The sequence below is a fragment of the Chiloscyllium punctatum genome, chromosome 37, assembly GCF_047496795.1.
Source record: "Chiloscyllium punctatum isolate Juve2018m chromosome 37, sChiPun1.3, whole genome shotgun sequence".
Lineage (NCBI taxonomy): Eukaryota > Metazoa > Chordata > Chondrichthyes > Orectolobiformes > Hemiscylliidae > Chiloscyllium > Chiloscyllium punctatum.
In genome coordinates, this window is record NC_092775.1 from 14,171,075 (window position 1) to 14,197,134 (window position 26,060).

At 39.8% G+C, this 26,060-nt stretch overlaps 1 protein-coding gene across 1 annotated transcript in view; it reads right to left on the bottom strand.

Annotated features, from left to right (window-relative positions):
• Positions 1–25,537, bottom strand: part of pigu (phosphatidylinositol glycan anchor biosynthesis, class U) — a 29,424-nt gene extending 3,887 nt beyond the window's left edge. Inside the window, exons 1-11 of the mRNA XM_072556305.1 lie at positions 25,371–25,537; positions 21,184–21,248; positions 19,369–19,428; positions 19,217–19,279; positions 16,110–16,219; positions 10,156–10,256; positions 9,053–9,150; positions 6,080–6,234; positions 4,243–4,386; positions 2,349–2,473; positions 371–513 (exon numbers count right to left, since the gene is read on the bottom strand). Of these exons, the coding sequence (XP_072412406.1) occupies positions 371–513; positions 2,349–2,473; positions 4,243–4,386; positions 6,080–6,234; positions 9,053–9,150; positions 10,156–10,256; positions 16,110–16,219; positions 19,217–19,279; positions 19,369–19,428; positions 21,184–21,248; positions 25,371–25,500 (1,194 nt within the window). The 5' untranslated portion in view covers positions 25,501–25,537. The remainder of the gene's footprint in view (positions 1–370; positions 514–2,348; positions 2,474–4,242; positions 4,387–6,079; positions 6,235–9,052; positions 9,151–10,155; positions 10,257–16,109; positions 16,220–19,216; positions 19,280–19,368; positions 19,429–21,183; positions 21,249–25,370) is intronic.
• Between the last annotated feature and the right edge of the window lie 523 nt (positions 25,538–26,060).

The following is a 26,060-nucleotide window of genomic DNA, read 5'->3' on the forward strand; positions in this document are numbered from 1 at the left end:
GCCTTTGTTAGGCAGACCAAAATCATGACTATGTCTGTGACAAGAATTGGTAACATCTTAAAAATAAGTAATATATTATACTGACACCTCCAACATCACTTTCAAGCAAAACAAGAACCTAGATGTACACTGTGACTTTACACAGCCACCTCTTGACCCATTTTATGCATTAGACAGGCAGATTAGCAGCAGCTGAAATGATGTTGTGTGCATAACTTCCTCTCTTTCAACCTCTAAGTTCCATCTGGTAGTTCACTAATGGGGACTGTACCTACAAGTTGTGACCCCATTCACCCAGGCAGGTCTTCTGCTTTAACATTAATCCACATAGCAGAGACAGACTATTGTACTGTTTGACTATTATACTAACCTGTCCCACATTAAAAGCCAAGGTAATGGCATAGTAAAAGTTGGAATTTGCACTTCCAGCATAAATCCAAAGGTGCCAGAGAACAGGGAACAACACTGATGAAGATATCAGCATACAAGTCACCACAAAGATGTTCCGAAGGACTGAAAAATACAAAAATTTAATTTGGTCACTTTAGTTTATTATAGTTATCATCCAAAACAAGGACATACATAGAATGATGTTGACCTGGCTACACACAGACAGGAAAGTTCTCATTCCACATTTTCCTATGTTAATTGCATGGAGAATGAAAGACTATGCTAAACTTTTAATGGACTCAGCTGAGTTCAAGAATTTGGCAGGTGTATGTCAAGCCCGTAGGAGCTCTGAAGGAGCAGTTTGCTCCATTTACGAATCAACACAAGTCCCCATTTTCCCTTGGCAGTTTAGTAGATAATATGTTGTTGTAGATAATTGGGAAGTTCCAAATTCAAGACATGATGTTCAATCATGGTATGCTTTCCTTTATCAGTCAGAGCATTGAGTACAGGAGTTGGGAGGTCACGTTGCAGCTGTACAGTATGTTGGTTAGGCCACTTTTGGAATATTGCGTGCAATTCTGGTCTCCTTCCTCTTGGAAAAATGTTGCGAAACTTGAAAGGGTTCAGAAAAGATGTACAAAGATGGTGTCAGTGTTGGAGGATTTGAGTTATAGAGAGAGGTTGAATAGGCTGGTGCTGTTTTCCCTGGAGCGTCGGAGGCTGAGGGGTGACCTTATAAAAGGTTTATAAAATCATGAAGTGCATGGATAGGATAAATCGACAAAGTCTCTTCCCTGGAGTGGGGGAGTCTAGAACTAGACGGCATAGGTTTAGGGTGTGAAGGGAAAGATATAAAAGAAACCTAAGGGGCAACTTTCTCACACAGAGGGCGGTGCTTGTATGGAATGAGCTGCCAGAGGAAGTGGTGGAGGCTGATACAAGTGCAACATTTAAAAGGCATTTGGATGGATATATGAATAGGAAGGGTTTAGAGGGATATGGACCAAGTGCTGGAAAATGGGACTAGATTAGGTTAGGATATCTAGTTGGCATGGATGAGTTCGACCGAAGGGTCTATTTCTGTGCTGTACATCTCTATGCTCTATGCAACTTTATTCATTAAGTGATTTGATTCCTAATTCGTGATGATTTAACTGATCTCAGCCAGAGCATCAATGCTTCTGTTGTTGTCATTCTTGGTTTACGAGCGTTGTTGGAAAATTGACATTGAATACCCACCCCTAGTTACCAAGTTGATGGGTCAACTGAGTAAGTCATGAGGTCACCTCAGACAGCAGTTAACCGCACTGTGACTAATCCCATGGTAAACAGTCTAGACCAGATAAGGACAGCAGCTTACTCTTTTTGAGCAGACATTAGCAAACCAATTGGGCTTCAACTTCATTTGCGCATGGTAATGTTCCTTTAAGAATTTTGTACAAGCACACATCTTAAAGAAATTGCTTCTTATATGCTGCTTCTTGTGTATTTATGCATCTTATAGAGAATCAAGGTCTTTAACGACGTTAGCTCTTTTTTAAACCAGACTGAAATATTCACATCACTGTGATGGGATCAGAAGCAGTCCCTTTTGTATTATTAATTCCATATCTAGTCCAGAAACATAACCTCTGCAATGATGAACCCCTATCATCCACTTGACAACTGTTTAGAGTTCCCAAAAATGATGGATGACAAGGTTTACACATTGCCATTATTAACCTCTTAACAGGTGCAATTCTGTGGATATTAGCTGATAAGTGACTCAGACACCACACTGACATCTTCTAAAGTCAAACAGCCCATCTATTAACCATTGACTCAAATGATGGTCTGATGCATGAGGGACCTGGGTTGTTCCAGCAAATATTTCCCAGTCAGTCAAAGGACTGCAGCTTCAGTAGCAGAAAGGAGGTCAATAATATGTATACAAATGCATCCATTTGTATACTTACATCTGTAAAGGTGATTCCACATGGGTAGGAAAGCCATGTATAGCGCTACATCTCCTACTGTAGGGTAAGACTTAAAAATTGCAATGACTGCAAGCTGAACGAACATGAAAAACATGGGATGATCTCTGCAAATGGAATAAAGAGTTGTGTATCAATCACAAACAAGTTATTAAAAAGGAAGATTGCAGGCCAACAAATAGGCAAGCTTACAACATACACACTGCAGAGTCAGCACAAAACTAACTTTCAATAGCTAATACCATGCTTCATAAACCTGGTATGTAATTGAGCTATTATTAACATTTAGTGTTCTATACCAAAGCATGCTTAAATCATCAGGATTTTAGCATGTTGCTCTCAGCTTTGCATATTAAGTGGTCCTTTCACCAACAGAAAAAACAAATGAGAACAGAAGTGCTTAGGAACAGGTCTTCAGCAGAACCATTTACTGTCCTTACAATATCAAATCTTCAGATATTTAATTCCCAGCCCTGATTCCCTTTCAGCCACGCCTCTGTGATTCCCACAACATTGTATCGGCCAATTACTATTTGCGCTACAAGCTCATTTCCCTTGTTTCATACACTGCGTGCATTTAAGTACACACCCTCAGTCCTGATATGATTAGCCCTTTCTCATAGTTGTTCTTTCATCTTCTGTGCCTGAAGTTAGATTCCTGTCCTTTTCCAAACTCTGTCCTATCACATGTTCTGGAAACTATAATATCAGCTGAGCACTATCCACCTTCAGCTTTTTCATAATTTTGCATGCAACTGAACCCAACCGCCCCACTATTTAGTTTAAAGCCCTATCCACAGCCAGGACTTGATCCAGCAGGATTCTGGTCCCAGCATCATTCAGGTAAAACCTGCTCCATTAGAACAGCTCCCTCCTTCTCCAGTACTGGTGCAATGTCTCATGAATTTGAACCAGTTTCCTCCACACCAAACTTTCAGCCACGTGTTTCCTTCTTGAATCTTGTTGACCCTATTCCAATTTGCTCATGGCTCAGGTAATAGTCCGGAGAAGTTTACCTTTTTGGTTCAGCTTTTTAATATAGCCCCTAGCTATTCATATTGCCCCAGCAGAACCTCCAGAGTCTTAAATTAAGGTGTGTCAGTCACACCTCAATAAATAAATGTTGGAAATCTGAAGTAAACTAAGTGTTAGAGACGTTCAGCAAGTTTGGCAGCATGAGTGGAGAGAAATCCAATACGACTGGAATCATTAACTCTTTACGACTGAGAAGATAAGTTACCAGGCAAGGAAGGTCTAGGGTTCACAACTCTCCGTTGGAAGGCTGCTGGTTTAAGTCCCACTCCAGAGATCAAAGTACACGTCAAACGCACTTAATTAGCTTCATGGCTCTTTGAGATGTCCTGTGTTTGTCAAACTTGAACACATACCTTTCTTTCAAGGTTTGGAAGTGGCAAACAATTGTGGTGGAGTACTGGCTGTCTGCATCTGCTAGCCAAATGTAGTAACCAAAGAGCAAGTGTGAGAGAGGCTATTGGGCAAGGAGAGAATTGAATCAGTAGAAACGCCTCCAAAGTTGAGTAGCTTGACAACAGTCAAGCTCTTAGATGAACTTAATAATGGCTGCTTGACTGAGATATCACATGATCGTATGAATTAAGAGCAGGAGTAGTCCATTTAGATCCACTAGCCTACTCTGCCATTCAATAAGATCATCACTGATCCTTGAACCTAACCATTCCCATAAACCACACTCACTCTCACAAGTTAAGAATCCATTTATTTCAGTCTTGAAAGTAGTCAATTTATCTCATCCCTCTTGCGAGGTTGGAAGTGCCGTGTGGTGGCAAAACCTAGCGAGAGAAGTAGTTAAAAGACAGAAGTACATATTGAAAAAGTCAATTTTAAAAAGTCTCACCTTAATTTCACTGACAGAGGAAGTGTGTAGAAGAACACGTTGATTTGAAATACACACACAAAAAACAAGCGGAAGTGCTCAAACATCTCAGCAAAGAAGTACCAGAAAAGACCGATGTTTGGTGTAAGATCTGGAACAGAAAGACTAAAAGAAAATAAAGGATTTAGCCAAAAACAATAGGTTTTAAGTTTTTCATAAAACCCATTCTGTTCACTATACATTTAGGAATCTTTCATCTTAATTTCACGCAGTTGCTCTTTTAATACCAGTTTATTAACTAGGTTGCTCAGCAGAGTTAACAATTAGATATCAAACTGTGTTTAAACTAGTTAATCTACACTAATGTTAATGCTATCTTAAAGGTCAGCGGGTGGTGCCTTTCAGACAGAATAAGGTCTGCAGCTCATTCAAGTGGAGCATGAAAGATCCCACATTCTTACTGGAGGAGAAGGATTTTTTTCGAGGCTATTTCAAAGAGCAAGAGTCAACCATATTGCTGTGACTCAGCAAGGTCAGGGTGGTAAATTTCCTTCCCTAGGGGACATTAGTGAACCTGATGCATTTTTAATGCAACCCATAATTTCATGCTTACAGTTAGCTTTTTATACAGGTACTAAATTTACTTCATTAATCAAATTTAACTTTGGCAATTATAGAATCATACACTTGGAAACAGATCCTTCAGTCTAACTCATCTGTGCTGACCAGACATCCCAACCTGACCAAGTCCCACTTGCCACCATTTGGCTCACATCCCTCTAATTCCTTCCTATTCATATACCATCCATCTGTCTTTTAAATGTTGTAGTTGTACTCGCTTCCACCGCTTCTGCTCTTCCATACACGCACCACCCTCTACGTGAAACATTTACCTTTCAGGTCCTTTCTAAATCTTTCCAATCTCACCCTAAACCTATGCCGCTTTTTGGAGTGTCCCACCCTAGAAAAAAAAGACCTTGGCTATTTACCCTATCCATGCCCCTCATGATTTTATAAACCACCTCAGCCTACGGCACTCCAGGGAAAATAGCTCCAGCCTATTCAGCCTCTCCTTGTAATTCAAACCCCCCAGACTCTGCAACATCTTTTCTGCACACTCTCAAGTTTAACAACATCCTTCCTATAGAAGGACGACCAGAATTGTCTGCAGTATTCCAAAAGTGACCTAACCAATGTCCTGTACAGCCACAACATGACTTCCCAACTCCTATACTCAATGCACTGACCAATGAAGGAAACTTTCTTTGTCATCTCTTCAAAAAACCTCAATCAAGGTAGTGAGACTTAACATCCTACACACAAAGCCATGCTGACTATCCCTAATCGGTTTCTGTCTTTCCAAATGCATGTAAATCCTGCTCCTCAGAATCCCTCCAACAAGTTAACCACCAGTCACCTGCCTACAGTTCCCAGCTTTTGCTTACAGCCTTTAAATAATGGCACCACATTGGCCAATCTTGGCTTTGATGGAAAAATATTTGCTAGAATAGCCTGCATTGTTCATGTTTATATATGCAGTATTGCCATGTAAGTTAAACTAACTAAAGGGGGAATTTTCTGAGTTGGCAATCTGGTTTAACCAAGTTCCACATAATTTCAAATATCTTTGCGAAGCTTACCAAACTGTAAAAGTGCATGGAAGCTAGGAAAACGTCACTGGTTCTTAAAAGCATTTACTGATGATTTAATTCTGCTCCATTTCCCTTTCATTGTTAGCAGGCACTTATCCTACCATAATACTCTTCTCTGTAAGCAAGTCCTCAACATGGCACAGCAAGTCATTAACATAAAACACAGAGAAAATATTGTTTAAAGATGCTTTCCATTGACAACTCACATGAAGCCATAGGTAGAGGGAATGAAACTCCACGAATTCAGCAAAAAAAACGATAAGCATATGATGACCATCAGGCAACCCAAAAACATGACTGCATACTTGAGCAAATGTAGCAAGAAAGTAGTGCTGTGTAGGTTCACCAACACATAGTGTTTCTGTGGCGAGATTAAATAAAAAAGGTATTACATACATTCTTATTGAATGTCAAATTGGTCCTTATTTAGCCTTACTTTCTCACCAGTTAATGATCAAAACAATGCTGTTCATCTTCAGGTTGGCAAAATGGTTTCTGAATACTGAACAGTTGCTCCATTCCTCAGTTCCACTATAGTGGTGAGATATAGTGTTCCCTTTAGCTGCCCAGACATATGCCTTATCTACTAGAAAATATTACTATCTGCATTAACTTACAGGACACCAATATGACAGTTGCATTAAGTTCTCAATACAGGACTACTGGGTGGCATTTATTGCCCATCCCTAATTGCCCTGTGGATTTTTCTCACCAACAACGGCTCAATCCATTGTAGCATCAAGGCAGTATCGCTATGTTATCTATGCTTTTAATGTAAAGTATTCATTCCTCTACTTCCAGAGAGGTCTGTAATTAAAAAGTCTCTTGATCTCTACAGTCAAACATTTATTTCAATGCAGAGAAAGCTTTGGAGATATCACCCACCAGAAAATTTACTTATAAGAGGTAATGTCAAATAACTGGCAGCAACTGTAGTCAGTCTATTTGCCCATTAACAATCGTTCCCTTTTACAAATTGTGCTTCAGCCTTGAAGGCAAAACAGGTTGAGTTGTGAACTCGCACTTCTCCCAAGGCAAACATTCCACTTTCACCCTGCATAGAGAGGTTTTAGTTCACCATTCACCACCAATGCTGAGTATTGTGTTCCCTGTAGAAGCCAGTCTATTCTATTCTTCAATAAGTTAACAATATGTCTATTGCTTTGAATGATTCTGGTTTACAATAACAGCAAAGTGCAGTACTGCCTTTGTAAAAGAGGACAGTTAAGGTTTGGTTGTTTCAGAAAAAAATCTTTTGGAATATGCTATGTGGGAACAACCTCTTAGTTCGGAATTGATACTCATAAGTACTTCAAAGCTGACAATGACAGCCAACAGATCAGAACTATCATTTTGGGACAGTAACCATTTCAGAACAATTAATGTTTCAAGTTAATGGCCTTTCATCAGAACAGGCCATCAACCTGCAACATTAGATATTTCTCTTTTGACAGACGCTGCCAGACCTGTTGGGTCTTCCCAACATCTTCTGTTTTTATCTCAGATATCTAGCAACCATTGTAGTTTGATTCTGAACAGATTAAGGTGATAGTTGAAACCAAAAAGAAATTGCCTGTGTATGCACTTATCTCTGATTCACAAAACACTTAGGTTCAAGTCCCACTTCAGGCTTGGGGACAAAAATCAAGGTGGACACTTTGATGCAATACAAAAGGAGCACTACACTGTCAGAGATGCTGTCTCTTCGATGATATATTAAACCGAGATCTTGCTTGCCTTTTCAAATGGATGCAAAAGATTCCACTGCATAACCACGAAAAATAGCAGGGAACAAATATCTGTGGTCATTTTTAAATCTCTCAATGAACATCATTTGGTTACTATCACATTACTGTTTATTGGAGTTGGTAAACGCAAACCAATTGCTGTGTTTCTGACATCACAACGGTGGATTACACATGTAAAAATACTTAATTGGCTGTAAAATGCTGTGAGATGACTTATAGTTGTGAAAAACACAAGTCTTTTTTATTTTTACAATTACGGCTGGCTGTCAATCCTCAGATTATACAGGTAATTTATGTGCTCGACATAAATTCCAGCCCAATCAGTCATTTCATCTGAAACAATGATGTCTGGATTCTATAGCCCAAGATACAGGCTAATTCCCAAAGCAGTCATTGCTTATATAGGAGTATTTGTGATATCAACAGATCTCAGCAAGTTGTTTCACTATGGGAATGGGTGGTCAAATATTACACCCACCCAGTTCAATGCAGGTATCAGCCCGTGCCCAAACATGCATATGTGCCAGCCGCAGTCACAGAATCCAGGTGTAATCTAGAATTCTGGCTATTTCATCCTTGCTCAGAAACAGGAGCAAGCAGACAGCTGACATAATTGATCCCAAATGTTTGGATAACATTCAATTTCCTATGTATTTCTATCTCAAAGCTTTCTCTCATATATAAATACACATGCAAGTGTTATTTTTCTCTTACACATTCATCACTGTCTTTGTGGAGATTAGCCAACTTAGATCAAACTAAAAACCTTCAAGGTCTGTATAAGTTTAGGACTACACCCCTAGTGCTTTTACAATGAGTATTCAAACTATATATTTCTGAAAACTACTACAGCAATTATAAAACATTAACATTCCAGACTTACATGACATGACTTTAAGATTTATTAACAAAAGTACATTACTATCCCTGCATTAAATAGACTGTTCCACTGACTGCTGTCATAGGTTTAGTCTTAGCCAAACTCCTACTATTACAAGCTCAATTTGTGACAGCCATTTGAATAGATCATTTTAAAAAATCAAGGGGCACTAATTTTCCAAAATATATAGCATATACATTCACACTTCAATTTCCCTTTCTGAAAGAGTTAATCTGGGATGTGGTGCAGCTCCAGGGACAAAGACAACTGTCACACAAGTGGAGATTCTTTATGGCAAAGTGCATGCCCTGTCAAGCTGTTTGACTGATATGTGTACTACATAAGTAAGTCTGATCCTGTCCTTTGTGACTCTGCACAGTTCAAACATTAAATCTGCCCCTGTCCTGATCCGCTTGGTGCAGAACCACAGTGCAATCATTCAGTCTCATTGGGGGAGGGAATGCTTGACTAATGGCATCAATCTTTACTAAAGGATTTGCTAGCATTTAATTCTGCTCTTTAATAACAAAGCTGTGATTAAAAATAATCACCTGTGCAAGGTACAGTAATGCTGGAGCAAACAATGCGACAGGATACAAGGATTGGTATGCAGCCAAAGCTAAAAATACAGCGCTAAGAAAGGCACTTCCTAAAAAAGGCAAACAGAAAACATGTCAATTCAATTCTAGGCATTAGACAATCTTCATGAAATTGACTTCAAGAGCAATATATTAATATATAAAGAGAAAAGCCTAGCCAGCTTTGCATGCAATTTTTCAAAGATCTCTAAACAAAAGACTGCATCTGAAAAAAGCACATACTCAAGTTGTCAGAGACAGCAGCACTTTCTGTTTCAAATTTCTAGTTATCTTATCACTGCTCGTGTTTCAAGAGTAGAGCTATTTTTAATAACAAAATACACAGTCTTCTATCTATTCAATTATTTTTCTCATATCATTTTTTCCACTTTCATTCCTGCCATCTTCCTAAACTGCAGATCTTGTAGGTACAGATTGTCCTCCATGAACTCACCCAACTGACTAAGCCTAAGTAATAGCAAGCTATCCGACTGTGGAGGGCATCAGGGTTCAGCATAATCCTACTTGATCTGATGTTCACAAATATGGACATCCAGAAAACGAGCAGGAGCTGTGGTTGATCTTCTCTCTCCCAAATACTGGGGTTGGGATGGAGATGTGTGTGTGGTGGGGTGAGTGATTAAATCTGGGACTTTGCACTATGTGGCTTGATGCTAGATTCAGCAGTACCTTTAACCTTCTGCCCCGCAGGAGCAGCACTCCTTCCATAGTTCATGAGTAAGACAAGTCCAATCTTTCTATGCAGCAAATTAAAACAGAATCAAATGAGACTTCTTCCTTTGTCTCTGCAACTTTCTTTCAAACATGAACAAAAATATCACAAGTGTTTGTTCAAATTTTCCTCTACTGTTCTTCCATTTCCTGGCATGTTCCACTATTTTTGAGAGAATGTCTAAGCTGTAAATTTCTAACTTTTCTGGTGCACATGTACATGACAGGCAAGCCTCGTTCAACTGTGTTTTGTAATGGGATCAATCACCAAATCAGACAGAGTACTGACATATGAAACAGCCATAGCATGCTAACGGTTTTGCTCATAAAGAAAGAAATCTCACCTTTCACAGTGGCTAAAATAAAAATTGCAATAACTGCATTGTTGATAGCACAAGTAGATTTTGCCACGCAGGTGAGCACAGTGAATGGATTCAGGAGGTAGCTAGAACAGAACAGAAAGTTCTCTTTTTGAATTTCATTTTGAATCAGTTGCAAAGACCAAAGTTCACATTTATCAGTGACGTGCATAAAGATGGTAGATATGTTGATTATTGTTGTATATATAGGAATCAAAGCTGTCACATATTTTATTTCTAAATGTTTAAGGTTAATGCAGTGACCATCAGTTGCTTATTGATACCTAGCTGATTTAAATTCAATCCAATCTAAGTTACTTTGAATGTAAAGTACATTCGATACTTTCTTGTTTATGCTATTGATTTAGGAGGATTGTATTAAAATAAATTAATTTTTCACTTTGATTTTCTGGGCATTCTTCCAGTCAACTAGGACACTGCACAAAATAATCATGTTGCTTCACACAGCAAAGTCATGGCAGAAAGGAAATAGGTTTCAAGCTCTTTATCAAACCATATTTCGTAAAATGGTTTTTGCTCATCAGGAGTCCATGCAAGGAAACAAAATCAAAGTGCTGAATCTCAAAATACAGGAGCAGGAGGCGGCCACTAAGCCCCCTGAACCTTTCTCACCATTCAGTTCGACCAGGACTGATCTGTACTTTCATGTAATTTACTTGGTTTGGTTCCTTAACATTTAAAACTATTGACTAACATAGTTAATATTGATACCTATCAATCTTAGTTTTAAATTTGTTCAATAGACCCTAATGTAAATAGTCGAAAGTGTGGTGCTGGTAAATCACAGCCACATCACATCCTTGGATGCTGCCTGACCAGCACCACACTCTCAACTCTGATTTCCAGCATCTGCAGTCCTCACTTTCTCCTATGTAAACAACTTTATTTTCAACAGTCAATGCAGGGAGGGGTAAGTGTTCCAGATTTTTACCACTCTACATGCTTAAATGCTTCCTGAGGATTCTTGTTAAACATCCCATCTTTAATTTTCAGGTAATGCTCTACCCAAATGTCTACCCAACCTAAGGAATCAGTTTCACTCTATACCCATTATGACAACTTGTAACCAATCAGCAAAGTCAATCATAGTCTTGACATGTGAGAATTACATAGGAAACACTTTGGGAAGACAGTGGGAAAAAATTGTCACAGGTTGAAATTACATAAAGATGATCAAGAGGGTCTAAGAACATACAAACTAGGAGTAGGCAAGCGTTCCTTAACAAGGATAGATTTGACTTTGTCAATACCAGCTAGAAAATTGTAAGTGTTGGTCTTTGAACAGAAGGATTAACTTCTGCCAATTACTGTTTAGTCATGAGCAAACAAGCAGATAGCTGACGTAATTGATCCCAATAGTCTGGACAACATTCAACTTGCTGTGCATTCCTATCACAAAGCTTCCTCTCATATGCAACTATACATTCAAGTGTTCTCAATTTCTTTCAGAATAAGTATTTGAATTTACTAAATTGTACCTATATTCTCTGGAGATTGAAAAAAAGAGAGGTGATCTCACTGAAATGTATAAAATTCTGAAGGACACTGAGTAGTTGTTTTCCCCAACTAGGAAAACTAGAACATGGGGACATGTCTCAGGATAAAAGGGGTGTTCCTTTAGGATTGAGATTAGGAGAGTTTACCTGCTCCTACTTCTTAACTTATTCAAAAAGATCAATCACTCTCACACAAATTTATCTCATCAAACATAAAACTATATAATACACAAGATATTTTGTTCATTCTCTTTACATTGGGTGGGGATTGTCGAAATTATTCTCTCAGTTTCATTCAGAGATCCTCTCCTTGGTTCCATTTCATTTATCCAACATACTCTCTCCATGCATCAACAATCACTTTAGCTGCCAATGATACTGAGTAGCCATGTCGCAAACATTTTATTCTGCATGCACATATATTACAAATACTGGAAAATAACAGATTATCTATTCTTACCTCACACTTATGTTTATTCAAGTTTTGCAAGAAGCTTGCATATGAGAACGTAACAACATATAGGATGTGTTGAAATGCATTGGAATAGTCTGTGCATCTATCATGCTACACCCATCACTGGCACACCAGGCTTTTACTAGCAAGAGTTCATCACAACAATATTATGAAAAAAAGTTTAAAAGTTTGAGTTTACAAAGATTTCAGCACTTGACATGAAGAGAAGCAATTACAAGTTGCAGAGCTTTTAGTTTTGAAAAGATGTCATAATATCACAGTATGGATGAAGCAGTGTGGATATTTATGACGGGATTAAAGTGTCGCAGAGTAACTGAGTGAAAAATGCAACATGGGCCAGAAAGCAGAGGTTGAGTGGAGGAGGCAGCTGAATGGTGACAAAAGGCTGAAGTATGGAATGGTTTCTAGTTGATGTTAGGTAGCAACTGGAACAAATGTACACAGGAGCTGGGACATACCACTGACTAAGTGGAAGAGCAGAGACTGGCAAGAATTGCATTAGGGGTTACAACAAAGTTTCAGCACAACATCATGCACTGACAGGCCCATTCCTGTGCTCACTGTTCTATTTATAAGTCAGTGCATTATTTAATTACATTAACTCTGTCAGAAGCACTGTGAAAATGAAAGTACAACTGAGATAGAAGTAGCAGTAGTGTCAGGGAGAGAGAAATTAGACAAATGCAACAAAAAAAATCAAGGAGTGATAACACAGAACAGTAACAAAGCAGCAGTAGAATCTATAAACATAACTGAGGTTGCAATGACCAGAGCAGCACATGACTCAAAAGTCAACAAACAAAATGGTTAGCTGATAGATGGTTGGTGAGTGAATACTATAGTTCTCCTTTTGCTCTTTAAGTTAGGATTGTGTGTCAAACTTAGAATCAGGAGCATGTAACCCATTGTACAATTAAACAAATTAACTGGAAAAACTGGAAGTAATTTTCTGATTCAACCTTCAGTTATTTCCAGCAAGCTTGGTTGGTTTAGTAAATTGAGGCATGACAGGTCATCTCAGTCTCATACAATGCATATCCTTTCCACATGGGAACTCTAGGATGTGTCACGTTTTCAAGGAATACCATCAGCTGGAGCAGTTCAAGTTCCGATAACTGAACTGGAGCTGGCATCACAAAAGAAAACTGGATTGACTTGGATTGAATTATGTGGAAGAGAGAAGGCTGAGTGGAGATGTAATTGAGAAGTAAAAAGGAAGAATGAAGAGAGTCCAGCAGCTACCACAAAATGGGATCCAGTTTTCTCTAGTGTATAAATTGTAAATGGGTGATGAAAGGGAGATTACAGTTGATTAGGGACCAGCAGAGGATGCACAAATGGAAGCAGAGAGCACAGCTAAGACACTAAATGAAAACTCTATACATGTCTTTACCAAGGAAGATGCAACCTAGGCCACACAGAAAGAATGTAATTCAGACACTAGAAACTACTATAATTGATAAGGAGGAGGCATTAGATAAGGTGCCTGCACCTAAAATCGATCAGGCACCAGAACGAAATAAGACACATTGAGGATGTGGAAGGAAAATGAAATTCATAGTTGCAGAGGCACTAGCCATAATTTTCCATGTTTATTTAATGTCTGCAGTTGACTGGAGAATTGCAAATTTTACAACCTTATTCAAAAGATGTAAAGATAAGCACAACAGGACATGGATAGGGTAAATAGACAAGGTATTTTCCCTGGGGTGGGGGAGTGCAGAACTAGAGGGCATAGGTTTAGGGTGAGAGGGGCAACTTTTTCACAGAGGGTGGCACGTGTATGGAATGAGCTGCCAGAGGAAGTGGTAGAAGCTCGTACAATTGCAACATTTAAAAGGCATTTGGATGGGTATATGAATAGGAAGGGTTCTGAGGGATATGGGCTGGGTGCTGGCAGGTGGGACTAGATTGGGTCTGTTTCCATGCTGTACATCTCTATGACTCTATAGCTATAGGTCAATCAGTTTAACCTCAGTGGTGCGGAAGCTTTCAGAAACAATAACTTGGACAAAATTAACAATCACACAGAGAAATATGGATTTATTAAAGAAAGCCAGCCTAGATTTGTGTAAGGGTAAATCATGCTAGTTTTCTGAAGAGGGAAGAGACAGAGTTGATGACAACAATGCAACTGAATTGGTAAACAGGTTTTCCAAAAGACATTTGATACAGCACAACTTGAAAAACTGGTGGGACAAATTATAGCTCATGCACTTTAAAGGGCAGTAGCATCAAGGATTAAGAATTAGCTGAGGCACCAGCAATAGAGAGTAATGGTCAATGATGCTTTTTGGCTGGTGGGAGCTTTATAATGAAATCAGTGTTGGGATGCAAGCTTTTCCTGAGATATATTAATGACATAGACTTTGGTGCAAAAGACAAAGTTTGTAGATGATACACAAGTTAAAAGCATTGTACTGTGAGGCAGAGAGCACAGAACTTCAAAAGGACACAGATAAGTTAGTGGAATAGGTAGATTGGTGACAGGTGAAGTTCAATTTGGAAAAAATCTAAAGTGATTCATTTTGGTAAGAAGAACATAGCGATACAATGTGGAATAAATGGCACAACTCTAGAGGAGGTGCAGGAACAGAGGAACTTGAGTGTACATGTACAGAGATGACAGGGCAGGTTGAGAGAGTGGTTACAATAGCATACAGATTTGTCAGTTAGCTCAGTTGGCTACAGTGATGCCAACAGCATGGGTGATTCCCCACAGTGGCTGAGGTTACCACGAAAGACTCTCCTTCTCAACCTCTCCCTCGTCTGAGGCACGGTGACCATCAAGTTAAATGATCACAGGTCAACTCTAATGAGAGCGCAGACCCATGGTCTGATCGGACTACAGGACCTTTATCTTTAATTTCCTGGGCTTTATTAATAGGGCCGCAGAGTGCCACAGCAAGAACATTTTACTGTTCATGTATAGAATACTGGTTCATTCTCAACTATGTGACTGCATCCAGTATTGGGCATACATTTAAGAAAGGATGTGAAGGTGTTGAAAAGTACAGAAAAGATTCACGAGAATGGTTCCATGATTAAGGAACTTCAACTATGCAAACTGATCAGAGAAGTTTCTTTTGGAGAAAAGGCTGAGAGGAGATTTGATCAAGTAGAATTCAAAACCATGAGGGGTCTGGAGAGAGCAGTAAGGTTGGAACTGTTCTCACTCATGAAGAGAACAAGAATGAGAGAGCAAAGATTTATAGTAATTGCTAAAAGCAGCAAAAGCACAAAAGAAAAAGAAAATCATGCAACAAGAGGTTAAGGTCTGGACAGCAATGTCTGAGACTGTGGTGGAGGCAATCGAAATATTCAAAAGGCATTAGACTGCAATCTGAAAAGGAAGAACGTGCAGTGTTACGGAGAGAAGAGAGGAGAACGGTGGTAAATAATTGCACACTTGGAGAATCAGCGCAGACAGGATGGGCTGAAGACGCTGTTTTGTGCTGTAATAATTCTGAGATTCTGTAACTATAGTATAAAATGACCAAGGGATCTAGATCGAGTGGTTTGGAAGGAGACAGGCTTTTAGTAGATAGGTAAACAACAAAAAAAAACGGACTTAGATTAAATCAATTGGTAACAGAATTAGAGGCCTGTTGAGAATTCTTTTCACCCAGTGAGTGCAATGGATGTTGCGAGCTTATTGCCTGAAATGGCGGCAGACACTGAAACTTAGGTCTGAACTTGTCACATTAACTGCAGAATCAAAAGCTGTAAAGTGAGATTATTCATTTCCCATTCAATCAAGCACATTGGGCTAAATGTAAAGTTTCTATCGATCTAAGTAGGGTGCCATTGCCAGTTAGGTCATAGCAGGAGGATATCCCAATCTTTGTCACACTGTACAAACACACTGTGCTACATGGCCATGCTTGTAGCCATACCTGAGCACAGATATCACAGTACTGATAATGGCAATGTGCTTTCTTACTTACAACAGTGCTACCTTAAGAGGAATATGATACATTTCTTTTGGAGTCCTGACCAGCGTGATGACATCAGGAGCATACTTCTGGAATTCAAAAGCAATCCGCTGTTTTCTAAACTGAGAAATAAAAATGACATTAAAAAGATGCAATGCCGAGTTTATAATTAAATTCTACACATTTAGTTTAGAATGTCTCTAAATTCTGTTCTCTCAAGCTGCACGTCTCACATATGCAATGTGAGATGTGCAATTGTCAAATATAAAGACTTAATGATTTATCACGAGGCACAAAATAATCATCATCTCAGGTTCTGCTTGACATTTTCGTGAGAGTTACTTTTTGACTGTCCGGGGCTACTTCCTCATTCTCATTAACTCCATTAGACGATAATTTTACTTTTGGACTTATGTTGATAGTTTGAGTATTTATTCCCATACAGAGACAAAATTAGAAGAATCAATCGCTGCATTAAATGTAAAGCTATACCGTGGTCATGTGCATTGTTGAGCTTTTTTTTAAATTCATTCGTGGGATGTGAGCATTGTTGGTTGACCAGCATTTGTTGTCTATCCCTGGTGGGGATAAGTTCCTTTCTTGAACCACTGCTGTCCACCTGTGATTGGTTGACCCATTACGGAAGGAATTCAAGGATTTTGACCCAGCAACAGTGAAGGAATGGCAATATATTTCCAAGTCAGGATGGTGAGAGGCTTGAACAGGAACTTTCAGATGATATTCCCATGTATCTGCAGTCCTTATCCTTCTGAATAAAGGTGGTTGTGGGTTTGGAAGATGCTGTCGGAGAATCTTTGGTGAATTTCTGCCGTGCATATTGTACGTGGAACACATTGCTGATCCTGAGCGCCAGTGACGGAAGAAGTGGGGGTGGTGCCAATTAAGTGGGCTGCTTTGTCCTAGATGCTGCCAAGTTTCTTGAGTGTTGTTGGAGCTGCACCGATCCACACAAATGCAGAGTGTTCCATCATACTTCTAACTTATGCCTTGTAGATGATGGATATTGGAGCATACTGTGTTGAGCTCAATTCTATTTTCACCCAATATACAAATCTCCATTCAATTACAGCAGATACCACTTGATACCAGTTAGAAACTTTTCCTTAGGCCAAAATGTGACATTTGTTGTACACATTATTCCCAGCTGAAATCATAAAGGTTTAGAATCTTACTTGTCTGCATAAAATTAGGGCCATGTTGCATTTTGTATTTATGCAGTAAACTACTGGGACTCACAGATGATACATTTAGAGTCATAGAGTCATAAAGATGTACAGCACGGAAACAGACCCTTCCGTCCAACTCTTCCACGCCGACCAGATATCCAACCTAATCTAGTCTCACCTGTCAGCATCTGGCCCATATCCCTCTAAACTCTTCCTATTCATATATCCATCCAGTTGCCTTTTAAATGTTGCAATTGTACCATCCTCCACTGCTTCCTCTGGCAGCTCATTCCATACACGTACCACCCTCTGAGAAAAAGTTGCCCCTTAGGTCTCTTATCTCTCACCCTAAGCCTATGCCCTCTAGTTCTGAACTCCCCCCACCCCAGGGAAAAGACTTTGTCTATTTACCCTATCCATGCCCCTCATGATTTTGTAAACCTCTATAAGGTCACCCTTCAGCCTCTGACGCTCCAGGGAAAACAGCCCTAACCATGCAACCTCTCCCTATAGCTCAAATCCTCCAACCCTGGCAACATCCGTTGTCATCTTTTCTGAACCCTTTCAAGTTTCACGACATCTTTGTTTAAAGAGATATGCAAACTGCTTTCAAATCACTGACAAAAATAATCTTGATTTGGAGATGCCGGTGTTGGATCGGGGTGTACAAAGTTAAAAATCACACAACACCAGGTTATAGTCCAACAGGTTTAATTGGAAGCACACTAGCTTTCAGAGCGACGCTCCTTCATCAGGTGATTGTGGAGGGCTCAATAGTAACAGAATTTATAGCAAAACTTTACAGTGTGATGTAACTGAAATTATACATTGAAAAATTGATTGTCTGTTAAGCCTTTCATCTGTTAGAATACAGTGATAGTTTCACTTCTTTCATGTGTAAATCACAAAACCTTTTTTTTCAAAAAGTTGCATTCTCGGGTTAGCTGTTAACAATGGTGATAGCTAGACAATATGTTGAAGGTGTTGGCCCCCTGTGTTCTCTGTCTATGCCATGATGTTTAGATTGATTCTAATCCAAGAAGTGAGATTACGGAGTTTTACATAAATTCGTGCAGTTTTTGAGCTCAGAGTTCTACATGAATGCATGCAGTTTTTGAGCAAAGTGCAATGTAACGCTGCAAGTATAAATTCATCCCACAAAATATATGTGCGCATGTGGGTTTTTGTCTGTCTGAGTTGGGGGTTGAGAGTGTGAGAAAGTGTATGTGTGTGTGTAGTGAGTACAGAGTGTCTTAAGGCTGTGAGGGGGTGCATGTGTGAGTGTGGGAGTGTCTCTCTGTAAGGGTGCATGTGGGTGCCTGTGTGTCAGTGTGTCTAGGAGTGTGTGTGTGTGTAGGAGTATCTGTGTGTGTGTGTGTAGTGCAATGGTGATCACCTGTAATGTGACATGAACCCAAGGTCCCGGTTGAGGCCCTCCCTATGGGTACCGAACTTAGCTATCAGCCTCTGCTCAGTTATGTAAATATTATAATCCAAAACTGACTGATGCAACCCCAGTGAGCATTCTTATCCATTACTGTGGGCTAAACATCTCCTGTTATGACACATCCTAGTTTGGCAGGAAAGTTCCTGCTTGGATAAACATACTTAGAAACTGAAGCTGGGAACTGATAATTTGTACATGTTGGCATTATAATTTATTCAGAATTCATTCACTAAAAATATGAAAATGTACAAAACCGTTGTTTTCATAATATGCAGATGGTTTTTCAAAGTTTTCAAGCATAAAAAATGCTGAATAACGACTGATTGGTTAGGGTAGGAATCTATGTTGCTATTTAATTATGGGACTATTCTTGCGTGAAGAAATATATGCAAGAGCTATGAATAAGGAGGGCTTTGGCCTTTTTAGAATGTCAACACGAGAAGCTTGCATAGTCACAACACTGTCTTTCACTACAATTTTCTTACCACAACTTTGTTGAAATCATCAGCAACAATATACAGTGCAACTGCAGTTATAACATCCATTGCCTGTGGAAACAAAATTCATTCATTGTCAAAAATCCACACAAAAATTTAGGTTGTATTGTAAACATGCACTATTCAACAATATCACTTACCATAAAGACAAACTCTGCATAATCAATAAGGAAATGAAAGAGATATAATGTAAGAGGTGTCTGTAAAATAAAATAATAAAAACACAAGTTAACATATGTAATAAGACCATAAGAAATAGGGGCAGAAATTGACCCCTCAAGCCTGCTTTGCCAATGTAAATTTTCACCAAATAAACAGAATGTAGCAATAAAGACTGCAACATTTAGAGAAATAGAGTGATAGAATGTTAGGTTCCCATCTCCAATTTCTACTGTCTTTATACAAGGATAACAGAATCACATCACTGACAGACAAGCAAGGTTTTAGGGTAGTTCCTGCTGAAACAAACATCCCTTTTGTAGTTTAATTGACAAACTCAGGACCCACATTTACTGAAGTATCAGCTCTTCTAGCCCACTTGATTCAAAAGGTGCTTTTAAAAAAAAAGGTAGTTGCTTAATGTGAATCATGGAAGACAAACACCCCAGTCACCGTCCCCTACTTTTACCTGGCTAACTCCCTTCTCTCTCAGCCTAATAGCAAGATTACAGACGTGCAAGAAAGGCCATCAGGATGACAGGGATAAAGATTTTTGTGGTGTACTGAGACAGGGATGTAGATTATCCATGAGTCAAACGAATACCTACGTAAAACCACTACAAAGAATCAATTCCTTTGCTGGAAGTTGGTCAGACTCTCCCTGTCGTGAAGAATGAGCTATTAGGTTAAGGCTTAACAAACATATGGTCTGCAAATGCCTGTTCCTGTCTGATATTACATTCAGTAGCTATTATTAAGGTTAGAGCCTCCATTGAGCAGAAGCAATTCTTTGACTGCATTGAGCAATCCAACAAGCTTTACCAGCAAACTTTTCAGCAAAGATCACTATCTTTATTGATTTGTCTTGCCCCCAACAGCAAGGATATTAAGATACTTTCCATTTTTCCAAAACCTTAGCTGAGTTTGGCAAATAGTTATGTTGAGCTTCCTTTTTGTGCTTATATGGCTCAGTTACATATTTGCAGTTTATTTTGTCAGTGATCTGGATTGCTACAGGATCTCCAATGAGTTATTTTATACAAATTTAACATTCAGTATAAAATCTCCTCCAGTCTCCGAACATATGAAATGCAGTTCACTTGCGACATAGGTCAGTGCTCAAAAATTAAAAAAAAACAAGAAAGTTCATTGGTCAGAACACTGGGACTTCAAGTCCCACTCCAGATACACATGATCCAGACAGGACTCAGCTTTCAGAGGTGTCAACTTTTAAACAACTTTAAAAGTTCCCATCTGCATGCTCAGGAGCAATTAAAGATTCCGTGGCAATAGTCAAAGAGTAACAGGGGAGCTGCCTAGTGTTCTGAAAAAGAATTATTTCTCAACTCATAAGGTGGTACTGGTCATTTTCCCACTGCTGTTTGTGGGAGGTTGTTGAGTACAAATTGGCTGCTGTGTTTCCCACAATAAATGACTATGTTGTAAAAGTTCTTAACTTCTTGCTCATCTCAAGGTCATAAAGGTCAAGGTCATACACTTTATAAATGTAAGGCTTTCTTTGCCTCTCAGTAAAATACATTTGATCAGTAATGAATGAATGGTTAAAAAAAGACTCCTTAATACATTATGAACACACACATTTGCTAAATTTAGAGGAAGTCTATGTAGAAAAAGCCTTCAAGTTCAGAAAACATTCAATATTGAGGACACTTAACAGCACTCCTACTGTTCTACTCTCTGTTATTCATTTAACTGTTAATAGATTCATGTTGAATTCAGTGTCATACAATTAACTGAGGTGACCAGAAACACACAGCTAATAGTATGGTACTTACTTCATGGAACAGATTTCCAGAATATGGGGACACTCCTAGATCCAGCAAAGCAAGCCCTTCCACAACTAAAACGTAAAAAGAAACAGAACATTACAGTACTGCAAAATTACAGTACAAGCTGCAAGAAGTAGAATTGGAAATGCTTGGTGTGGATTAATTTCAAAATAGGGGAGTCCAAAACTAGAGGGCATAGGTTTAAGGTGAGAGGGGAAAGATGAGAAAGGGACCTAAGGGGTAGAAAGCCTCCAGATAAGTTTATCAAACATTTTTAATAGTTTAAGGCTGAAATTTTTCCACAGCTCCAAAATTGTTCAGAAATCTTCTAAAGTGCCTTACTCTACCAGGAAAGAAACTATATAGAAATTAAGTAAATTCCACCATAAAATAGCAACTACTTCTTGCTCATATATGGAAACCCCTGAACACACTTTTAACTGGAATCTGTTCACTTCATTATCATGCTCCAAACTTTAGTAAGTAGGCCTGGAGCACCCAGTTATCTTCAATGAAGAAAGCTGGGAGGATAGAATAAAGTCTTCACAATACAGGCTAGTTTCTTCAAACTTAACTCACTACACAGGGTAAGAGAAAGTGAGGACTGCAAATGCTGGAGAGTCAGAGTTGAAAAGTGTGGCGCTGGAAAAGCACAGCAGGTCAGGCAGCATCCAAGGAGCAGGACAATGGACGTTTTGGGCATAAGCCCTTCATCAGGGTACACCCACAAATGAAATTTCAAATTCAAGAGAAATTATTTTTTGTTCCTTTCTTCCACTGATAAAATGCATAATCTTTATATGGTATATAATAAATTGGATACCAAATATCGAAAAGGAGACACACATTTTAACACTCACACAAATTTAGTACTCCTTATAATCAGCTGTAACGTTCACTCAAGAACTTCATTTCCTACATCTATCATTTCAGGGAAACTATTAATTGCAAAGATTATTACATGGTAATTGTTAAAAATTGTACCTTATTAGTCTAAATAGTAAAGTAAATAATTAGCAGCATAAAAAGCCCCTATTGCAAACTTTACAAATGACACCAAATTTGATGCATTAAAATGATGGAAGGTGAGGTCAATGATGGGAGACCACTGTTTAATGAGATGCACAGATATAGTTCAATGCAGATAAATTTAGAATCGTATATGAGTGACAATGACCACACAGTAGAATTACTAATTATAGAGACACAAAGTTGTACAGCATGGAAACAGACCCCTTGGTCCAACTCACCCAGATTGCCTAAATTCATCTCATCCCATTTGCCAGCATTTGGCCCAGATTTATCCAAATCTTATTCATATACCCATCCACCTGCCTTTTAAATGTTGTAAGCGTACCAGCGTCCACTACTTACCCTGGTAGCTTGGTTCATGCACTGATTACCGTCTGCATGTAAAAGTTGCCCCTTAGGTCCCTTTCTCATCTTTCCCCTCTCACCTTAAACCTATGCCCTCTAGTTTTGGACTCCCCTACTTCAAAAAAAACCTTGTCTATTCACCCTATCCACGCCCCTCATGATTTTATAAACTTCGAGAAGGTCACCCTTCAACCTCTGATTCTCCAGGGAAAATAGCCCCAGCCTATTCAGCCTCACTTTATAGCTCAAATCCTCCAAACCAGGCAACATCCTTGTAAATCTTCTCTATACCCTTTCAGGTTTAACATCTTTCCTATAGCAGACCAGAATTGAACACAGCGTTCCAAAACTTGTGGAACCAACATCCTGTATAGCTACAACATAACATCCTAATTCCTATATACAGTGCTCTGAACAATAAAGGCAAGTGTGCCAAATGCCTTCTTCACTATCCCTTCTACATGTGACTCCACCTTCAAGGAACTATGAACCTGCACCCCAACATCTCTTGGTTCAGCAACTACTCCCCAAGGCCCTGCCATTAAGTGTATAAGGCCTGCCTTAATTTACCTTTCCAAAATACAGAACCTCATATTTATCTAAATTAAATTCCATTTGCCACTCCTAGGTTCATTAGCCCATCTGATCAAGGTCTCCCTGTACTCTGAGATGCCTTCTTGGCAGTCTACTACACCACTAAATTTGGTGTCATCTGCACAATTACTAACTATACCTATGTTCACATCCAAATCATTTATCTAAATGGCATTTATAAAAGGTAAAACCACTAATTTTGTCTCTGCTAATATTTCCAATTTCTCGTCAGCCATATTCCCCCTTTACTGTTGTGGTTCTGTTCACCGAGCTGGGAATTTGTGTTGCAGACGTTTCGTCCCCTGTCTAGGTGACATCCTCAGTGCTTGGGAGCCTCCTGTGAAGCGCTTCTGTGATGTTTCCTCCGGCATTTATAGTGATTTGTATCTGCCGCTTCCAGTTGTCAGTTCCAGCTGTCCGCTGCAGTGGCCGGTATATTGGGTCCAGGTCGATGTGCTTATTGATTGAATCTGTGGATGAGTGCCATGCCTCTAGGAATTCCCTAGCTGTTCTCTGTTTGGCTTGTCCTATAATAGTAGTGTTGTCCCAGTCGAACTCATGTTGCTTGTCATCTGCGTGTGTGGCTACTAAGGATAGCTGGTCATGTCGTATCGTGGCTAGTTGGTGTTCATGGATGCGGATCGTTAGCTGTCTTCCTGTTTGTCCTATGTAGTGTTTTGTGCAGTCCCCCTTTACTGATAAGAATAATTCTGGCATCCTGACACAGTTACCAAAACAAGACATGAATATATCTAACAGGGATGTCAGAAAAGCAAAATTGGCAAATAAACATTTAAGTATATGATCAATCCTTTTTTAAAAATAAAACTATTGATGACAGCCCTACTAACTTAACTCAACAGGTTCCAACAAGAGCAACTATAAATACATCACCCGAGTACTTCACAGCTCAAAAACAACCTTGCCAGAAACAAGTCAAGTTTTGCAAAGGTAGGATCAGCAACAGTTTGAAAAAGTTCTAAAGTCAAAGTGCTTGGTAGTCGATGTAGGTTCAAGGCACACACAATATAGAAACTGAGCACATACCCATACTTGCTAGGTAGAGGACACTTGATGCAATGTCAGGGCTATCCTTCATATGAGATGTTAAATGATTTACCCATTTTTGTAGTTCATCCAGAGTCCTCACGTGTAAACCTACCTCTGTCCCAGACTATCATAGATTCAAGTCCTACTCTAAAACTGGAGCAGAAAACTCTACGCTGGTCACCCAGGGTAGTAATGAGAGAATGCTGCAATGTCAGACATGGCATTAACTAAATGAGATATTAAGTGAAGACTTGGCATACTCTCTCAGACACATTCCTGATGAAGAGTTGATGCTCGAAGAGTTGATTCTCCTGCTCCTCAGATGCCGCCTGATCAGCTGTGCTTTCCCAGCCCGACACCTTTTGACTCTGATCTCCAGTCCTCACTTTGTCCACATACACTCGGATGTATTTTAGGGATCCAATGTCATTTTTTCAAATAGGAGGAGGCACGCTTTTCACTGGTGTCCTGGCTAATATTTAACTTTCCATCAACATTCCAAAACAAAAACTCTGGTCACCACATTGCTATTTGTGAGAATTTGCTGGGTATACTTTGGCTGCCACTTTTCTTGCATTACATCAGTGACTACAAATCAGAAGAATTTCACTCGGAGTAGAGTACCCTGAACCAACCCTGATGGAGGAGCAGCACTCCAAAAGCTTGTGATCTATATAGTCAAGACTATAATCTGGAATCATGTGACTTCTAAGCTTGTGAAAGGCATGTTTTTAAAAAGAGAGAAAGCAATAAGATCGACTCTGCAGCTCCCTGCTGGCCAGTAAGCCTTGCAAAGCAACAGTAACTGCACCATTTGCTTGCGGAGGTGCCAGTACACATCTGGGGCGAGCAAATGCGTGGGAAAAGGTTTTGGAAAGATTCGATGGGGGAGCTGCTTAACTGCAAGATCTCAGCAGCACATTTGACTGTCACAGTTACACTTTCCTGACATCCTGGCAACAGCATTGGAATGTGCATTTTTTTTTGGTGCGTTACACACATGTATTAAGCATTAAATATATAAAAATGGACAACACTGCTGGGGGATTTCTGCAGCTTAGTGACAATGACAAGCTCCAGGGGCCAATCCACACTGACAGGAGGTGGGGGGTGGGGGAGGGGAATCAGCTTCACGGGTGGAATAAATGATAAAAGACACACAAAACAAATACCTCGCTTCCAAGAATTCAGAGGGGAGACCACCTCTACTCGCTCTGAGATAAATTCCACCAGCGAGGAGCGGAACAGCACAGCCCTGACGGTCACGGCCACGACCAGCACCAAGACTAAGGAGGCGGCCATTGTCCCAACCACCAGCCACAGCGGCGGCGGCGGGAGGGGAGGGGCAAGAGTGGGAAGAGCGGAAGCGGATGTGACGCAGAGCGCGATGCAGCACGGTCGCTGTAGTCCCCGCGCCACCTCCCCCCCCGGTCGGACTACGGGGACCGTGATGCACCGCGCGGTCCCGACGGCTGGTCCCGTGCGGAAGTTGCACAACGGTGGCCGCCAGGGGAATTGACTGTCTCTGGTTTCGCGTTGGGATGTTTTGAGCAGTCAGTCAGTGTGGGGAAGATATTGTCGAAATCATTTGATGCCCTTCCTTAAGACTGTTCCTCTGCCCCTCATGCCCAAACACAGTTTAAGTAAGTAATAAAAGAAAACAGAAATTGCTGGGGAAAGCTCAGCATTTGTAGAGAGAAATCAGAGTTAATATTTAAGGTCCAGAGGGCAAAAATACAATTGGGCAGACAAAGGAATGGGTGAAGGTCAACCTTGGTTGATCAATGGCTGCTAATGGGGACCATTAGTGGCTGACAGTGTGCTGTGTGTGGGGTAGCAGCCCATGTGATAACAAGGCCTGG